Here is a 13,228-nt window from a genome sequence, read left to right as displayed (position 1 = left end):
GTAATACATTTTACCAACTATTTGGGCTGCCGTGATCTGGATTTTAGGAGATTTGAATCACGCGCAAGCCATCAGTTACTTCCATAGTTCAAAACGACGAGCGCTGAGATCCAGAAGAACTACAAATCCCATAAAGCGTTACAAGTTGAGGACCTTTGGAGAGAAAGCTCGGTCGCGGTGCATGCGCGGTGGCGCTAGTTCGGCAGCGGACAAACATGGCGGGCCCAACGTTGGCTGCGAGGTTGTACTCCCTGCTGTTCCGCAGGACCTCCACCTTTGCCCTCACCATAGCCGTGGGCGCCCTGTTCTTCGAGCGCGCCTTCGATCAAGGCGCGGACGCGATCTACGAACACATCAACGAAGGGGTGAGGGCCTGGGCCGATCCTGACCTTGGGGCCCTCTGAGGGGTGACAGTGAGAGTGAGGGTGGGGCGGGATTCAGTCTACCTTTACGAGGAGGGGGGGATCCCTGGGTGTCTTCTGTCTGCAGACTGCCGTCTGTCCGCTCCGCCCGGTGTGAATCCTAAAACGTTCAACGGGGTCAACAGATCCCACCTTGCAGGGGTTTTAAGTATTGCTGTCTTCCGCCCCATACACCCACTTGCCCATTTGCAGAAGCGAAGACTAACCTAGTGAGAGCAAAGGACTTGTTAGGGCTACATCACCAGGGAGTTAGAGGCAAGTCAGGGCTGGACCCGGGACCCCCTATCTCGTCTGAAGGTTTCAAGGGCAGATTTGAGCGGGCGACGGTCGTGAAAAGAACAACTCTTTAGATACCGTGGCTGGCCTTTTCAGATAGCACTTTTCAGTTACAAAGTCTTTCCATGCTGTCAGCGGTGGTATTAGTAATGGTTAAGAGTAGGGTGGGTATGAAATCAGAGAGCCCTGGATGGGAATACTGGGCCTTATCAATTAATAACTGTGGCATTAAGGTGGGCGAGTTTCTTAACCTGTCTGAGCTTCACTTTTATCTGTGGAATAGAAATGATAATAATAGCAACTATCTCAGGGAATTATTGTGAGGATTATATGAGATGCAGGCAAGGTGCCACAGTACCTGGTAGGTGGTACTCCCAAAAAATGTCATTTGTTACATTCCTCACGAGAAAGTGGAAGCATAAGATAGAGCATAACAACACTTTTTAGACTCACTGTGTGCCAGGCACTGTGCTGGATGCCTTGCCTGCTTTCTGTCGTTAAATTGTGGCTCATACTGGGGAAGGTCTTGGACAAATAAGGCCTGTGCCACCACTCACTCTGTTTTTAACTTGAAGCGGTCTGGCCCTACAGCCCAGGCAGGCTCTGTCCACTGATGTACTGCCTGTGGCCAGGTCAACTTTCTGCCCTTATGAAAGTGCTGCTACTGTTCATTTTCAAGCAGTTCCTCTGGCCGTTTCCAGTGTGTGGGGAAGGCATCTCAGGATGTTGTCATAACCCACCCATCTTTGTTGCTTTTAGGAATGAGAATACAGCTAGTTCCTGACCCAATGATCATAGGTCTGAGGAAATTTTTAAAATGGCTCAATGTGAAGTATTTGGGGACCATGCACTTAGGACCTCTTGAGTAATACCTTGGAGTTGAAAAATGAGACATTTTCCAGCCTCTGTTACTTAATAATTGTATGCTCAGGGGGTAGGTCCCTCAGTCTCTCTACCTGTTTCCTGTAAAGTGAGATCATGCCTTCCCACTTACTTCACACACTGATTGAGAGCATCAGAGCATCCTGTAAATGTTAGGAATGTACATCAAGCCTAGTACTGCTTCCAGTTTGCCCACTGCACACTGTCAGCATGTGCTACGTGTTTCTCTCAGGTTTGTTTTAGAGACCAGGGCAGTGGGAGGAGTTATAAAATGTGAGAGGCAAAACTAAGTTTGTGGTTCTTGTCTTTAAAACGCAGAAGCTATGGAAACACATCAAGCACAAGTATGAGAACAAGGCGTAGCTCCTTGGAGGCCCCAATCCAGGCCAGAAAGACCAGGTCCACCCACCAGCTGTTTGCCCAGAGTCAGGGCCTCAGCTTGAAGATGAAGCTCATGTCACTCTACACGGGCCACCTTTAGCTGTTGGCATGAGATGACGTCACCTGAGAGACTCTTTAACTTCTGCTATGTTTGAAGTATGTTTAGTCAGAGTCATCAACAAATAAATGTAAATTGTCCTTGAGACCTGCTTCTGCATGGGGTGCTTTTTAACTACCTGATCTTCACTTAACAGTTATTTGACACCACTTCAAAGTCCTCTGCGAATATCTGAAGGGCAGATTCCATTATTTTGGGTTTCCCATTAACTTCCAAAGAAGAATTGTAGTTTTCAAACCATGAGCTAGAGTTGGTGATGTTATCTTCAGCTTTGGCTTCTAAACCAATAACTCCATTCTTAAGTCAGGCAGAGGATAGCTAACTGGCTTGGCCCTAGGGAAGCTCTGTGGATCCAGCGGGGGAACAAACCATGGCCTGAAGGTTTAGTCTCCATTCTGCCTTTAACTTGCTGAGTATCTTTGGGTAAGCTGGCGTACCTCTCTGGGCCACCGCTCATCTTCTGATGGCTGTAAGGGACGTTGGAAAACATGCAGCATGGCTGGGAGCAGCCATGGAGAGCACTGGGATGTGCTGAACTGGAGAAGAGCAGTTCTGTTTGGTAACTGGCCTGGGAAGATGAGTGACTCACCTGTCTGCCATATTTCACCTGGAGCTTGGCATGATTGGGCCAGAGCTGGATCAACCACCATCAACTAATGGGGAAGACTCAGGTCGGGAAACACAGGGGTAGGAGAGAACCTAGGAATTGCCCAGTTTGCCCTACCTGAGGCATATCTTAATGAAGATGAAGTCAGGCCCTCGAGAAATCATGACATGCTAAAGGTAGTACAGCTCTGGGGGCCAAATCAAGACCTGAACCAAAGTAGAGGTTCATTCTAAGACTGATTCTAAGAATGATTTCAGCATTAATAGAGGAACACTCTGGGGGTTGAAGATTGCCACTTACTTTACACTGTTCCCAACGATTTGAGGGCAATGTGCTGGTGAAAAACAATAAAGCAGGGAGCATTCTCGAAGAGTTATTCTACATTATTCTTGAGCACCTGATGACGAGCTCAGGGCAGCAGGGTTAGAATGAGTTTAGTTGATCACTTGTCTCGGGGCACATTCAGCCCAAGCAGCAAGCGTATTCCTAAGCCATTCTACATTAAAATGCCCTTTACTGGACTTCCCTGGTGGTCCAGTGGTTAAGGCTCCGTGCTCCCACTGCAGGGGGTGCAGGTTCGATCCCTGGTCGGGGAAGATCCTGCATGCATTGTGGCCCAGCAAAAAAAAAAAAAAAGACGGCCCGTTATTTATCATCAGCATTTCTGGGCTGTTGAGGTTGTTTGTGTGTGTATTTCCTTTCAATAAGAGCCAAACATTAAAATAATCCCTGTTTTACTTATTTTAGGGGATTGAATATTTTCCACCCAGAACCTCAGAATGTGACCTTATTTGGAACTAGGGTCTTTGCAGATGTAATTAGTTAAATTAAGATGAGGTCGTAATAGGTTGGGGTGGGCCCTAAATCCAATGACTGGTGCCCTTTTAAGAAGGCCATGTGAAGACAGCAACAGAGATTGCAGTTGAGCTTTCATAGGCCAAGGAATGCCAGAGATTGCCAGCAACCACCAGAAGCAAGGAAAGGGACAAGGAAGGATTCTTCCCTAAAAACCAGAGGGGGAATTCCCTGGCAGTCCAGTGGTTATGACTCTGCGCTTCCACTGCAGGGGGCATGGATTCGATCCCTGGGTGGGGGAACTAAGATCCCATATGCTGCATGGCGCAGCCAAAAGAAATGATATGGAAAATTGGCACAGATGCACTACCGGAAAGAGTGTGTGAAGTGGTACTATTTCCTGGAGGATGTTTTATACATATGTATTAAGATCCTTAATATACATACCCTTGATCCAATAAATTCCACTTCTAGCAACTTTTCCTAAAAAAATATTAAATAAATGAAGGTCCACAAGAGATGTTCATCATGTTGTTTATAATGGGCAGGGGTGGGGGGGGATGAAATATCCAAAATAGGAATTACTATTGAGGTGAAATATGCAGTCATTTAAAACCAAGTTTTAACTGGGAGACAATATCTAACAAACATGGCATATCCAAACTCATTAATATGAAGGAAATATCCAACAAACATGGCATATCCAACCTCACTAATATGAAGCAGTCTTCCAAATCCATAAGACTAAGTAGAAGCTGGGGTGAATGACAGGAATAGGCAATTAAGGAATACAAATGGGGGCTTCCCTGGTGGCGCAGTGGTTGAGAGTCCGCCTGCCGATGCAGGGGACACGGGTTCGTGCCCCGGTCTGGGAAGATCCCACCTGCCGTGGAGTGGCTGGGCCCGTGAGCCATGGCCGCTGAGGCTGCGAGTCCGGAGCCTGTGCTCCGCAACGGGAGAGGCCACAGCAGTGAGAGGCCCGTGTACCGCAAAAAATAAATAAATAAATAAAAGAATACAAATGGCCACAAACATGAAAAGAAACATGAAAACTAGTGGCCCAGTTTCACTAATAAACAAAATGAAATACCATTTTTTGTGCATCAAATGAACAAAGATGGAAAAGATTAGCAGCACCAGTATTTTAGTGAAGAAGCAGGCACTGCCCACAGGCATTGGGACAGTGATTTTGGAGGGTACTTTGTCGACATCTATTTTATTTAAATGTTTGTTCCTTTTGACCTTGATCTTCCACATCTAGAAAAATATCTCCAGAATCCCATGTGCACGTGAACCCATACAAAAAGTCATTGGAGCATTGTTTGGAATTAAAAAAGAAGAAAAATGCCTTTCAGTAGGGGAGTGGTTAAATACAAGGTAGATTCATACCACAGAAATCTATGCAGACAATAAAAAAAAAGACTGAGGTGACTCACCGTGTAGTTGAAAAGAAAAAGTGAAAACGAAATCAAGTTGCAAAACGGTATGTTTAGTTGTTTAGTTTGATCTCACTTATGTAGACACACACACATTGATAAGGGTACACACAGAGTACTGCAGGATGTGCACTAAATTTTCCTGGGAAAACACACACCTGAGGGCTAGGATTTCAAACAACCTTCACTTCGTGCAACAGTGATTGACTTTTTCTTGCAACAAGCAGATGTTGACGTTCTAATAAAAATATTTTATAGCAAAGAAAGCAATTCATTAAAAAATGTTTAAGGCAAATGCTTAGATAAAACAGTCAAAATATAAAGCTGAGTGAAAAAAAGGAGGTCACAAATTCCTATAAAGCATGATACATTTTTTAAAATTATTTGTTTTTATTTTTGGCTGTGTTGGGTCTTCATTGCTGTGCGCGGGCTTTCTCTAGTTGTGGCAAGCGGGGGCTACTCTTTTTTGCAGTGAGCGGACTTCTCATTGTCGTGGTTTCTTTTGTTGCAGAGCACGGGCTCTAGGCGCACGGGCTTCAGTAGTTGTGGCACGCAGGCTCAGTAGCTGTGGCTTGCAGGCTCCAGAGCGCAGGCTCAGTAGTTGTGGCACATGGGCTTAGTTGCTCCACAGCATGTGGGATCTTCCCGGACCAGGGCTCGAGCCCATGTCCCCTGCATTGGCAGGCAGATTCTTAACCACTATGCCACCAGGGAAGCCAAAGCATGATACATTTTTTAAGACTCAGCGCTTTCACTGCTGTGGGCCTGGGTTCAATCCCTGGTCGGGAAACTAAGATCCCTCAAGCAGTGAGGTGTGGCCAAAAAAAAAAAAAAAGGAAATGCTCACACCAAATTGTTCACTGTGGTGAACTGGCTGAACTATTTTCTTTTCCATTGTATTTCCCCATGATTTCTAAGTTTTCTGCATCAAGCATGTACTCTCTTCATAATGTGGGAGTTTAAGTAAAAGGGGGAGAGAGCTTGATCACAGAGAGATGAAAAATGTGAGCCCCCAGCCCTGGCTCCAGGCCTGGAACCCGGCTGCTGGGTGGCCCAGGGCTCCTCTTCCTGAGGTCCCAGTGGGCACTTGTCCTTGATTGGCACTGCCAAATGGGAGCTGGACCTACCCAGGGCTGGGTGGGTCTGTCCGAAGGTGGGGGAAGTGAGGATTAGCACCCTCCTCAGACTGACGCAGAGAAGCTGTTTATTACTGGAAAAAATTCACCTCTGTCCCAAGCTCAGCCGGAGGCATGTTCTGGAGATGAGAGCTGTCTTTACAGTTAGAAAGCCCCAAGGACTCTGCACCTGGTCCCCTTGCACAGGTGTCAGGAAAAGCTAATTGCTTAGGTCCCTCATAAAGCAAGTTCCAGAAGGTCTCTGAAATTGTCTTCAGAAGTTAGCATCTGGTATAGCTCTGAGCAAGTAGGACTGCTCTCTGGGCAAAGAGTTTTGTGCTGATGTCCTATGCCTCTAGCTTCTCTCTTGCATTCAGAAACATCTCTCCAAACTGGTAGAAACCATTCATTCATTCATTCAACCAATACATCTCTGTTGAGTGCCTATTCTTCCTGGCGCTGTCCTAGACCTTGGGCAAATAGTGGAGAACCAGAAAGACCCCTACCCTCTTGGAGCTTAAGCATTCTAGGAAGTGAGACAGACAGTAAACAAGAAAGTAAATAAGAATTATAGCTCATGTTAAGGGCTATGAAGAAAATAAAACTGGGTAACATATAGGGAGTGACTCAGGTTTGAAGAGCAACATTAAATGGTCAAGGAAGTCTTCTCTATGGAGATGACATTTGAGCTGCGATTTGAATAGAAATCTCAGTCAGGTAAAGACCCAGAGTAAGAGCATTCCTGTAAATGAGAACAGCAAGTGCGAAGGCCCTGAGGTAGATGTGAGTTTGGTTTAGTCACTGTACTGAAGGAAGAGACGGAATGATAGGGTCAGATGCTGTGTGGTCTTGTAGGCCACACTAAAAGAGTTTGGATTTCATTCTTTTTTGTTTGTTTTTTTAATAAATTTATTTATTTGTTTATTTTTGGCTGCGTTGTGTCTTTGTTGGTGCACGCGGGCTTTCTCTAGGTGCAGCGAGCGGGGACTGCTCTTCATTGTGGTGCATGGGCTTCTCATTGCCGTGGCTTCTCTTGTTGTGGAGCACGGGCTCTAGGCATGCGGGCTTCAGTAGTTGTGGCTTGCGGGCTCTAGAGCGCAGGCTCAGTAGTTGTGGAACACGGGCTTAGTTGCTCCGCGGCATGTGGAATCTTCCCGGACCAGGGCTTGAACCCATGTCCCCTGCATTGGCAGTCGGATTCTTAACCACTGCGCCACCAGGGAAGTCCTGGATTTCATTCTAAGAAGAAAGGGAAGCCCCTGGGGTGGGGGTGGGGTTCTGATTAATGATTTACATTTATCAACCATTTACTATGAGCCAGGCATTGTACTCAGTGCTCAGCAGTTCACATGTCATTTAGTTTGAACAATAACAACAATCCAAAAGGTCATATTATTGATATTATTCCTATTGAATAGCTCTAGTGAAGTGTAAAGAGCACTAATTTTAGAATGGACAGTCCTGTGTTAGAATTAAAGCCCCACCACTCACTAGCTGTGTAAACTCAGCCAAGTTACTTACCCTCTCTGAGTTGGTTTCCTCATCTGTAAAATACTCACTGTGATATTCACAATGACAGCTATGATTCTTATTATTTCTGGAGATGTTGTCATCTTGGAGGGGTGTCAAGGGGAGTAAAGATTACTTACCGTAAATCCTCACCCAGCTGTCTGCTTAATTAACCCAACTAGGGGCTACCCTGGAAACTTCTGGCACTCCAGGGCAGCCTGCCAAGGCTCAAAACTTTTCAGCTCTGGATGGAGTCCAATTTGTCCTGGCAGCTCAAAGAAAGAAGGAAGGCCCAGCCCTCAGAACATTCTAGGCTAGTCCACGGTAAACACAAGAATGCCACCTATCACAGGCTGGGTTCCCTGGGAAGCAGACTCTGGGCTGGAAGTTAGGGTTCAGGAGGTTTATTAAGGAGTGCCCTTGGGGTTAATATCCTTCAGGTTGACAAAGGAAGGATAGGAAATAGGGCCACCAGAGGGAGAAGCCAGATGTAAATGCTGTCTTAATGGAGTCCTCGGGGCCGTGTATACCTGCATCCACTCCTTGGGGCTCTGCAAGATCCAATTTGCAAAAATAAAGATAACTAGACATGCTTTTGCCTGTTAAAGGATGCAGACGAGAACTGGAAAAATGTTCACAATGTTTTATTAACTGAAAAAATGGTGAGAACAGCATGTGTCGAATGATCTCATTTTTGGTAGAAAACCAATGTTTATATTCCTTTTTCTAAAACAATGCTAGAAGGATGAGAACTAAAATCCTAACAGCGATTATTTCTGCTGGTTTTTCTTTCTTTGCTTATTTGTGTGACCCACATCAAGCATGTTACTGCTTTTGTAAGAAGGTAGAGGGAGCCCAATGTAAGTTACTAAAAAGAAATAGATTTCATCCTGTAACACAGCCAGCCCTTCCAACAACAAGGAACAAGGACTGTCCTACAGATGAGCCTGAAGTCTTCTGAGGAAGGGACAGAAATCAATGAATTTAAAATGTCTGAGCACGTAGAGAATGGACTTGAGGACATGGGGAGGGGGAAGGGTAAGCTGGGATGAAGTGAGAGAGTAGCATTGACATCTGTACACTACCAAATGTAAAATAGCTAGTGGGAAGCAGCTGTATTGCACAGGGAGGGGAGATCAGCTCCATGCTTTGTGACCACCTAGAGGGGTGGGATAGGGAGGGTGGGAGGGAGACGCAAGGGTGAGGGGATGTGGGGATATATGTATACATATAGCTGATTCACTTTGTTATACAGCAGAAACTAACACAACATTGTAAAGTGATTATACTCCAATAAAGATGGAAAGAAAGAAAGAAAGAAAGAGAAGGAAAGAAGGAAAGAAGGAAAGAAGGAAAGAAAGAAAGAAAGAAAAAATAAAACTGGGTAACATATAGGGAGTGACTCAGGTTTGAAGAGCAACATTAAATGGTCAAGGAAGTCTTCTCTGTGGAGATGACATTTGAGCTGCGATTTGAATAGAAATCTCAGTCAGGTAAAGACCCAGAGTAAGAGCACTTCTGTAAATGAGAACAGCAAGTGCGAAGGCCCTGAGGTAGATGTGAGTTTGGTTTAGTCACTGTACTGAAGGAAGCGAGGGAATGATAGGGTCAGATGCTGTGTGGTCTTGTAGGCCACACTAAAAGTGTTTGGATTTCATTCTTTTTTGTTTGTTTTTTTGTTTTTTTAATAAATTTATTTATTTGTTTATTTTTGGCTGCGTTGGGTCTTTGTTGGTGCACGCAATCATCCAAGTGACCCCTCCCTGACACCACCGTTGTCCCAGCTGCTTTAAAACCACGTTCCCTACCTCCTTTCCATCCCTCTGAGGATGGATCACTTTCTTGTGTTCCCCTCTGTGTCCCTTGACAAGCTTGTTTTCGGTGTCTCTAGCACTGTTGTAAACCCAGCAGCCTCGTGTCTTCCTCAGGCAGATCTTATCTCTTCCCCACACCTTTCACTGTGTAACAGAGTCCTCTGCTTCCGGCCATCTTCCTTCCTTCCTGATGTCGAAGCAGACTTCTGTCTCCCTCCTGTATAGGCTTCCAACAGAGAAGCCACTTCCTGCCCTGGGGCTGAAATTCCACGAGATGCCTTGTCTCCTTGGTTCACTAAGCTTTCCTTATGAAACCCCTCCTTCAAACTGCTCTGTCCAATGATTATCCTTTCCTTCCACTGGCAGACGGGAGACTGTGGCAGAGTAGGGATTTGGAAAATAGGTCCTGACTGGCTTTCTACTCTCCTCTCCTTTCCCCTGCCCCTCTGTCAATGGAATGACTCTATTAGAGGGGTTGTATCATCAGAAGTATGGTATTTAGAACGAAGGAGGTGATAGGTCCTCTTTTTCATGCTAAGCCAACCGCATGTAGAGTATTGTGGCTTCCGGTTCAAGTGCCAAGCTATGGAGAAGTAGGAAAACCAAGAGGCTGAAAATAGGGACTTTGGAGGCTGGCAAACCTGGGTTTGAATCCTGACTTAGCCACTATCAAGCGACTAACCTGCTAAATGGGGCTTATAATCACACCTATCACTGGCTTTGTTTCAAGGATTCAGTGAGGTAGTTTACAGTCCCCTGGACACCTCCTCTGGGCTCCCAGGGCACCCAGCACACACTTACCAGGCTGACTTGTACCTGTCTTCTTCTCTCTCTGGCTCCTGTGTGTCTAGGTCATCCTGAGCCCAGAGGCCTCTGGGAAGACTGCCCTGGAGGAGTCAGGGCAGCTGTGCTGAGGGGTTGAGACGTGGGGTGCCCAGAAAGCTGGCTGGAGCATTGGTGGGAGGCACCCGCCACCCTTCACCTGGGTCCCTGTGAGCAGGGCCCTGCGAGTTCACTGGCCACCTCACAGCAGGCCACGACTGTACACGCCTTATCCCAGCCATCCTGCCAGCATCTCTAATTTACAGACAAGACAACTGTGGCTCGGAGAGGTGAGGCCACCTTGCTCAGAGTCACACAGACTGACAGTGGCTGAGGCCAGCTGGCTTCTGACCCCAGAGCCTGGCCCCTGCTCTGAATGGCAAAAGCAAAATAGGCTACTGGCCATTCAGAAGCCCCAGATCCCCAAGGAAAAGTTCTGGCCTGGCCATTGCATGTTACTCTGAGTTAACGACTCTCAGGGAGGAACCAATGCCTTTTTGTGCGGACCCCTCCTGAGAGGGGGAGTCTGGTTTTCAAGGTGTAACAAGCCACGTGCATCCCCTTTAGCAGGTCACCAAGCTGGTCCTCACCTGTTGCTCCTCTCCTGTGACAGAGGCTGACTGGACCTGGGGGCGGGGCTCTGCCCATCATCATGTGGACCTGGTGAGCCTGTCACAGGAAGAGACGGCAGCCTCACCTGCCACTAATCAAACTCCCATCCAAAGGGGTCTCAGCTCGACTGTTCCCGAGGCTCCCTAGAGGCAGGGGCCTGTGGGGAAGGCTGTTTCATGAAAGAACTTGCCCACGGAGGAAAAAGCCGTCCCTGATTCTGTCCTCCTGGTGGGAGCTGTCAGCAAAAATACAGATAGAGGAAGCTCTAAAACTGTTCGTGGCCCTGGGACCCCAGAATCCCACGTTTAGAAATGTGCCTCCCCTGGAAATAACAGGTGATTTGTGCAAAGGGGTTTGCGGCAAGGTGATTAAAAGAGAGCAGAGTAATGCAGGGCTGGACAAATGCAGAGTGGAGAGGGCTGCCCACCAGTTTTCTTCTTTCCCGACTGAACAAGTTCACTGCTGTCAGAGTGTCCCCCAGTTGTGACCTCATCTGACCCTCACAGTTACTGGTCCCCACGAGGCAAGAGGGCTTAGAGAATGATCATCCCTGTTTCGCACAAGAAGAAATCAAGGCCCAGAGAGTCCGAGTGACTGACAAAAGGTCACACAGCTTATTGAAGTCTAGAACCTGGGCCCCAGCCTTCTCACCCTCCATCCAGTGCTTTTTTTCACCACCCCTGGCCACCTTTATGAGCAAATTAAAAATAAAAAGGATGGACACGTGAGGCCTGGGAACGTGCATGTGAAAGAATGCTAAGTAGATCAGACCATGAGATGGGAGACAGGGTGGGTGCCTGCGTGTAATCTCTGTAAATAAAATTCCTAAGTGTACAGGAATGATTGGTGCTCATCCTGCTGGAGGCTCATTTTCTGCCAGGATCTTCTATGAAAACCACTTTAAGGAGGAGAAAACCATAATTACCCCCTTGGGATGGCAGAGCACTTAAGGGACATGTCAGGTTGCTGAGGGTGGGCTCACGCAGCCAGACAGAGCATATTCAATGTCATAATTTCATACGTGGAGAACTAGAATTAAGGACCCGTTGTTTTTGTAATTCAGACCAAAGCAAGTGAAGCTCCACACCACCTCCAGGGCTGGGAGAGACCCCCAGGAGCCCAGTGAATTCTTAAGCAGGGCAAACTTCCCCATCCCCCGGGGAGGAGGTGGAATCCAAAATCCCAGGGCCTGAGATTGGGGCAGGTTAGGGGTTTTAAATAGGTTGAAGAACTCTGGACTAAATGCCCTTTAAGGCTCTCCAGTTCTGCCAGTCTGTGTAAAATTCTCTTGGTGATTATCGATTGTTGGAAGAGAATTTCTAGTATGATGTGAAGTTGGAATTTAATGCTCATTTTACAATCCCTCCACCCCTCATCACACACACACACAGGACTGGAGATGGTAACCTTTAGACTGAATCTTTCATCTCGGTTCAGCCTGCAGAATTGCAATAGCTTCTGACTGAGGTCAAGGCCCCTCCCTGCTGCACAGAGATCTAGGTAAGAGCTGATGCCAGGCTGCCCCTTGCTCTACTGGGCTGCTCTGAGAGCTCCACGGGGGCTCTGGCTCCACCCTTCCCCTCCCTGGGGACTAGCGTCCCCAAGGTGGCTCCCCTAGGCACCTCCCCAGTTCCTTCTGAAGATCCCATAAACATGCTCTGGATGCCAACACTCCCTCCTCACCTCTGAGCCCCCTCTTCCTTTTCTTTGATGCCAAGTTCCTCCTTAGGTGGGCCCACTCTCCTGCCTCCTCTTCCTCATTTCCCATTCTTCCCACTGGCTATCTCCCCACGACTTCCTGGCAAAGCTGTGCAGTGAGCCCCATTCTTAGCCTGCTTGACCTCTAAACTGCAGCCTAACACTGCATTCCCTCTTCTCTGCACCCCCCTTCCACATTCACCCTGGATCTCTTGACTTTCCCACCTCCTGGCCCCCTCCCAGTTCTCAGTGCTCCCCAGCCTCTGCTAGCCCCATCTTAGCCTCCAGCCCTAGAGAGACTGGACACAAAAATGAAGAATCATTCAGTGGGCTTAATGGCAGACTGGACACACAGAGGAAAGGATACATGAATTTGGAAATAGAAAGTTTAAAAATGGAACTCAGAGCATCTGAGATCTGGGGGACAATATCAAACAGTCCAACATACATGTAATCAGAGTCCCATCAGCTCGGTCTGCTGAAATGGCATTTCCCATCCTCTTGTTCTGCAGCTACTACTTGTATTTTTCTTTCTTTGTAAGAACAGGATGCGGGGGCTTCCCTGGTAGCGCAGTGGTTGAGAGTCCGCCTGCCGATGCAGGGGACACGGGTTCGTGCCCCGGTCTGGGAAGATCTCACATGCTGCGGAGCGGCTGGGCCCGTGAGCCATGGCCGCTGAGCCTGTGCGTCCGGAGCCTGTGCTCCACAACGGGAGAGGCCACAACGGTGAGAGGCCCACGT

At 47.4% G+C, this 13,228-nt stretch overlaps 1 protein-coding gene across 1 annotated transcript; it reads left to right on the top strand.

Annotated features, from left to right (window-relative positions):
- Positions 1-175: 175 nt before the first annotated feature.
- Positions 176-2,164, top strand: LOC132532394 (cytochrome b-c1 complex subunit 9). The gene is made up of 2 exons (XM_060170866.1): positions 176-365; positions 1,899-2,164. Exons 1-2 carry the CDS (start codon positions 216-218, stop codon positions 1,941-1,943), a joined length of 195 nt encoding a protein of 64 aa, XP_060026849.1. The 5' UTR covers positions 176-215; the 3' UTR covers positions 1,944-2,164.
- The last annotated feature ends 11,064 nt before the right edge of the window (positions 2,165-13,228 follow it).

Source organism: Lagenorhynchus albirostris, chromosome 14 (genome assembly GCF_949774975.1).
Source record: "Lagenorhynchus albirostris chromosome 14, mLagAlb1.1, whole genome shotgun sequence".
Taxonomy (NCBI): Eukaryota; Metazoa; Chordata; class Mammalia; order Artiodactyla; family Delphinidae; genus Lagenorhynchus; species Lagenorhynchus albirostris.
Note: the sequence above shows the minus strand (reverse complement) of the source record. Positions and strands in the feature narration are given on the sequence as shown.

Coding starts and splice junctions, on each gene's coding strand:
- LOC132532394 (XM_060170866.1), top strand. CDS start 216: ATGGCGGGCCCAACGTTGGCTGCGAGGTTGTACTCCCTGCTGTTCCGC. Junction 366..1,898: donor ACGAACACATCAACGAAGGG/GTGAGGGCCTGG, acceptor TTTAAAACGCAG/AAGCTATGGAAACACATCAA.